This window comes from Trachymyrmex cornetzi, unplaced genomic scaffold, assembly GCF_001594075.2.
Source record: "Trachymyrmex cornetzi isolate Tcor2-1 unplaced genomic scaffold, Tcor1.1 scaffold57, whole genome shotgun sequence".
Classification (NCBI taxonomy): Eukaryota; Metazoa; Arthropoda; class Insecta; order Hymenoptera; family Formicidae; genus Trachymyrmex; species Trachymyrmex cornetzi.
This window is the reverse complement of record NW_017299882.1, coordinates 1,313,907-1,319,816: the sequence shown is the minus strand read 5'-3', so window position 1 is coordinate 1,319,816 and position 5,910 is coordinate 1,313,907. Positions and strand designations below refer to the sequence as shown.

General features: G+C 31.1%; 1 protein-coding gene across 1 annotated transcript; it reads right to left on the bottom strand.

The window, feature by feature from the left end:
* Window positions 1–969: 969 nt before the first annotated feature.
* On the bottom strand, window positions 970–5,242 carry LOC108766050 (sphingomyelin phosphodiesterase 4). The gene is made up of 14 exons (XM_018515086.1): window positions 5,095–5,242; window positions 4,444–4,743; window positions 4,267–4,361; window positions 3,923–4,159; window positions 3,604–3,829; window positions 3,005–3,117; window positions 2,764–2,922; window positions 2,518–2,689; window positions 2,257–2,442; window positions 1,962–2,180; window positions 1,795–1,887; window positions 1,552–1,728; window positions 1,264–1,493; window positions 970–1,176 (listed from the first exon to the last, which is right to left on the bottom strand). Exons 1-14 carry the CDS (start codon window positions 5,119–5,121, stop codon window positions 1,035–1,037), a joined length of 2,376 nt encoding a protein of 791 aa, XP_018370588.1. The 5' UTR covers window positions 5,122–5,242; the 3' UTR covers window positions 970–1,034.
* Between the last annotated feature and the right edge of the window lie 668 nt (window positions 5,243–5,910).

Here is a 5,910-nt window from a genome sequence, read left to right as displayed (position 1 = left end):
ATAATTAGATTATCTGAGATAGAAAATATTCATTTAAAATTATTGGAAACAGATTTTACAAAAAATGAATTATTAATATTTACTCCAAATACGTTAATCTACGTATAAAATTACTCAAAGAATAGAGATCTGAAAGCGTTTGGTTAGATTTTCGCTTTAAAACAATTTTTTATTTAAAGAGCCAATGAGTATCCGTGGGTATTGATACAAGGGTTAATCCTTTTTGCGGGCGCTTGAAGCTTCATTGATCGATTCGCGTCAGTGCCCGAATTCAATTTGTCTAATGAATGCGCGAGCTCATTTTTCCGTTATGTGCATCACGTTGATTAAGTTTCGCGTTAGCGTCAGAAGAGAAGTGGATCGCGGCGTTGATCGTTCTCGTGCTTTTGCTATTCTCGATTACATACGGGACGATCAATCAATAATTGTTAATGTTATTGTATGTGCGTTATAGTAATCGTAGACCGTGCCAAATATCATATATAGCATATACCGCTCATCGCGAATCACGCGATGGAGATACAATTAAGCTTAACCTATATTATAATTAAACTTCTTTTTTCACGAAAAAAGAAATCTAATTAATTTAAATGTATATATTACTATAATTGTAGTACATAATTAATGAGAAATATATAATTTCTTATATAGGGATAATCCGAAATTATTCAAAAATAATTTTGATATTTTATATACTAAAATTTAATATACAAGTTTTTTTTATATAAAATTATAAAAAAATATGAATAAACAATTTAGAAAATAGATTAACAAATTAATTTGCAGAGTCATTTTAAAACGTGAAGGCCTTCGGTTATAAATAATTATAATGTAAATGTAAATTTAACGCAATCACTTAGCGTAATTACTTAAAATAATAGTTTTCATATAATAATAATATTGAATATATTTTTCATATCGTTTAATATACTTACAAATACGTAGGTATCCAAAATTGTTATTCTTTATTCTCAAAAAGGTTTCAAAATCGCTTACAAACAGTAAATAGTCCATTATCTTAAAATTCGAAAACATCATCGATTAATGGAAGGTGCAATCGTGTTTTGTTTGAAAACACTTGTGATAGATGGGAAATAGTGTTGCAACGTTGCACGTATGATTACATACATAATCCACATTAAAAATAAAAATCCCACGAACATAAAGGGACCATAACTGTAAGAAAAAATACTCTGTGTATAATTTGAGACTTATTGTACATAATTTCTCGACAGATCTTAGAAAGATTACGGAATTACGTACTTGATAAGCCACGCGATCAATATACCAAATGATATACTTATGAGAAAGCTGTAATTAGCTAAAGGTCGTAAACTTAATCGAGGTGGCAGTCGTTCCTCGGAGCCACTGCTAAATCCGTTTGATGTTCGTTTAGGTAATTTTACAATCGTGGTAGGTGGAGCAACTAATTGCCGACAAACACTACCAAGGAAGCTTCGTCTGCTGTATAGTGCGATTATCTCATATCGATACTGCAAATGAATTGCAAGTTATCAAACTGAAAAACAGCAATATGATTACATACAGTACCTTGAGATTGAAGTAACAGCATAGCTTGTAAAAGCTTCTAACGAGAAAAGCGCATTCGTTCGTTCGCACGGGTTGCAATTCTGGATCGCCCATATATTCGATATATCGACACGTCTGTCTACCCTCTTGCAATGGTACGAAAGTACCCGGTCTACTCGAATCAAAGCTAGATTCCATCTAAAATCCACGTCTTTTAATCGGTCAAAGAATTTTAATAGAAATTTATTTCAATAATATCCATACCTGCGATTGATGACAGAAAGAAGTCGACAGAATACTGTCGTGATATTCTTGATCCGCTACTATAGCAACTTGTGGAATGTCTTCGAGCTGTATCTGCAACAATCATAATTATGCTATTCAAAATAGCAATACGCAATTAATTATCGACATAAAAAAAATTTAATTACTTGAAATATATCTATTAGTTGCTGTTGAGCGGTGGCCAACAGTACAGGAACGCGTCGTCGCTCCTCTATGCTGATGTCGTCCGAAGAATATTCCTCGCAACTAAAGAATTCCCATAGAGAAAGCAGAAAGCGCTTTCCTCTTCTTCTATCTTCCAGAGCTTCCACCAAGCTGGTCGCTGTTAAATGCGCTTGTTTAATATTACTCAAAAACCATACGACCTGAAACGGAATATAATCATCTATTAATAAAGCTAGCTTGACGTACATTTAGAAATCTTCAGAGAGTAAAAAATACCTGCAGGTTGATGGCTGTCGAAAACATGGGAACATATTGATATGTTGGACCTTCCAGTTCAAGAATCTGTTGTCTAATAATCGATGTCCATTGATTCGTAGTTATTCGACCTTTGCTAAGGCCTGCGTCATCCATACAATTCTCTACTTCACATATCATTTTTGCTAAGTATGGTTGTGAAAATACCTATATAAACATAGATAAAAAGTACATTTTTTAATACAAGGTAATATATTTATTCAGCTGATGAAATTCGCGTACTTTTGTAACTCTAAATAACATTAATGCATTCTTAGGCGCTACTAGGTCAGTTCTCATAAATCGTGGAAGCAACTGCTGAAACACAACTGTATATGCTAACAGATTATTAGCAACGAAAGAGATCCATCTGCCGGGATCATGAATCTTGCCTCTTTCTTCTTCCTCTGCTTTACTAAAAATATTAAAGAGAAAATATTAGCAAGAACTACGACAACATTTTGGCATTATCAGTGGTATATTATGTACCCTTCTTTGGTATATGTTACTCCTGGTACATATCTCCATGGTTGTATAAAACTTAGCCAAGCCTCCAGTATCAACCTAAACGAGCTGTCTAGAGGCCAATGATATATTGCTTTCCTCAAAAACGTATATATTTTTCCTTGAACCGAAGGAAGAATTATTCTGCCAAATACAAATAAAACAAAAGAATAATGTTGAGTGTAACTGTAATATATTATAGAATTTGTAAAATATATCTCACTACCTCTTCAATTCATCCATTGCGCTTTTGTCGCCCGTAGCGCTATTTGTAAACTCATGCAACGTTTTTATGAATGCTCTTACAAGACGTATGTGTTCTCCAGAATGTATACTATGCTGAAATTAGAAATTATAATCAAATACATTTGAAGAAACGCAAGTTATTCTTATTCCGCAAAATTATTCATATTTTTCCATGTAGTATATAAGACTTCATTTATTGTACCATATAAAACACACATTTCCTCCCATGAAAAAATCAAAGAGATTCTGAAAGTAGATGTAAAAAAAAATACCCGTATCTCGGCGTTTTACTAGATCAAATCGTTAACGTTTTGTATGCAGCCATTTATCGTATTTGCTTTATATTGGCTTTTTACAATTGTTTTAAATTATATAATAATTTGTTAAAATAAATAATTAACGTTTTTGAATGTGAAATTATACGATTAGTCAGAATACAAATTAACTTGATCTGGTAAAACATCGAGACACGGATATTTTTTTTTATATCTACTTTCAGAATCTCTTTGATTTTTTCATGGGAGGAAAAAATCGATTTTTGTCGTTCTGTATAATTCATTTATTACACAGAAAACTTACTCGTCGCGGTATCGTTGATAAGTAGGATGTACTCAATTGGGAGGTCAATTGCGCGTCCTCCGTATATTCCAACCAAAAATCGAGAAAAACTTGTACTACAGTCTCGCTTCTCCAGACTTGCGGTAAGCACTGCTGTTGTTGCGGTACGCCTGTTCCAGGACTTGTTGATCCCGAGGATAATATAGATGCTCTTAGAAGTCTCAGAGTTTGCAATTTTTGACAATCTCTGATTGAAATTTAAAACATATAAATAAAGCGTATTTGCTATTACTCAAATATGTATGTCTTATCTCTCTAGAAGCACAAAGTGTCTCTGCACCTTCGGAATTCTGGTGACTGAGTTAATTTTCTTGGCGGTGTCTTCTTTACATATGGCCCAATCACCGGTAGAACCGGAGAATTATCTCTCGGAAGAAAATGGTACAGATAACAGTGCGCTAATTGAACATAAACCGTTTCCCAATTCATCCATACATTTTCTTGCTGTTGAAGTTGTAACCAAGGATTGGTCAAATGATATGCAAAATGAAAGATATAGTACTCGAAGGGATATGCAGTTATGTTAAGAAAAATTTCGTGTTAGTAAATTATAATGCAGCAATAACCATATATATTATAACTATAATATATATATATAACATTTAATAAAGGATACTCATAGATAAAGCTGAAGGAACACGTGTCCCTTGATCATCTCTAATTTTATCCAGATAAAATGGTGATATTATGGCTTCCTCCAACATGGAACGTATTTTCGACTAGAATAGGAAACATTATGATACATTATAATGGTCCTAAAAAAATATTTACATGTACTATAAATTTAATTTTTAAACATACCGGAAGATATGACACTGGAAAATTATACTTGAGATAACAATCTGGAAGCAGTTTATAACACAAAGAAAATATTGATCCTTGTGGACTAAGAAAGTGACATAGTGCCGAATATTCATGTGGATTTTTCTTAAGGGTAATATTGTGTAAACCCCATCCAATATTGTCTACTATTCCAAATAAGGAGTCTATCAGCAGAGGAAAGACTAGCTGCAGTTCAGTGGTGCTCGACTCATCTATCAAAATAGACAGATCTCTGCATCTTTCTACCAAGGGTTCATTTAAATATCTTTGAGCTCTGATCTAAAAATTAATGGACATAACACAATAAAAATTTAACCAAAAGTATAAAATATATGTTAAAATATAAGTATAAATATGTATAACTATAACTAAAAATGTAAAAATATAACCCATTATATTTTTTCATTATAAAAAATGTACTTTTAAATTTTTTGTTAATTTTTAACAAACATATAATAGTTATTGTAAGTACTCATTTGTTAATCAATACGCGCTTAAGGTTACGTTCGATGACAATATTCGTATTTAAATCTTGGTGTTACTCCACGTTACGCGTTTACATACTCTACATTGTTAGGTATTGTTTGATTGAGGTTTGTTTTTTACACTGTATCAATCAATAATACGTACTGTAGCAACATCGGTGGACGAAGCCATTGTTCACAATTTTCGAGTTTAGATAAATTATAAAATTAAAAAATAGCAATTAAATAATAACATTTGTATGAAACGCTATGTCCTTTTTTCGAAAACTCGTACCGGTCAATCACGCTAACCTATGAATTCTGTAATTCATGTTTATCTGGGAGGCACTGGAATGTCTGGATAAGAGTCTACAGTAGCGCTACTAAAAAGTGCGAGAACTCACTTGTGAAAACAATTGCGCGATCGGTAGAATCGTGAGAGTGCCGTACAATTATAAAAGGAAGATTTATTTTTTGCAACTGAATTTGTTATTTATATTTTTCTCGTCTTTTCTCTTTCTTATATTTCAATATATAATTTATATATTATATACTATAATAAATTAAATACATTTCTAATTTTAAAAAATTATATAAATTATATATACAAATTTGAAATAAAAAAAATAAATATAGGTATTACAAATTAATATATATCTATTATATTCAACAACAAATATTTATACAACTTTAATGTAGATAATTTTTAACAGATATAAAAGATAAACATAATCCTTACTGCAAATGACATAATTAACTAAAAAAATCAAATTAACTATTATAAGTTGAAATAACTGATTTATAATTGTTACATGCACCTCAATATTTCTAAAGCTTTTAACCATTACTTATTTCTTGATTAAAAAAAAAAAAGTTTAACATTAATACACATCTAGACATCAATATAATTAATTTCTTTGTATAGTTATATTACAATTATAATATTTTACCTTTATCGTATAAATTATTTTATCTTTCTTGA

Bases quoted from the DNA above. Each gene is read 5' to 3' on its own strand.
- LOC108766050 (XM_018515086.1), bottom strand. From the start codon at position 5,121: ATGGCTTCGTCCACCGATGTTGCTACA. The intron at 4,362-4,443 runs GTATGTTTAAAA...TTCCTATTCTAG, and splicing joins TTCCAGTGTCATATCTTCCG to TCGAAAATACGTTCCATGTT. The intron at 4,160-4,266 runs ATCTATGAGTAT...TCTTAACATAAC, and splicing joins ACACGTGTTCCTTCAGCTTT to TGCATATCCCTTCGAGTACT.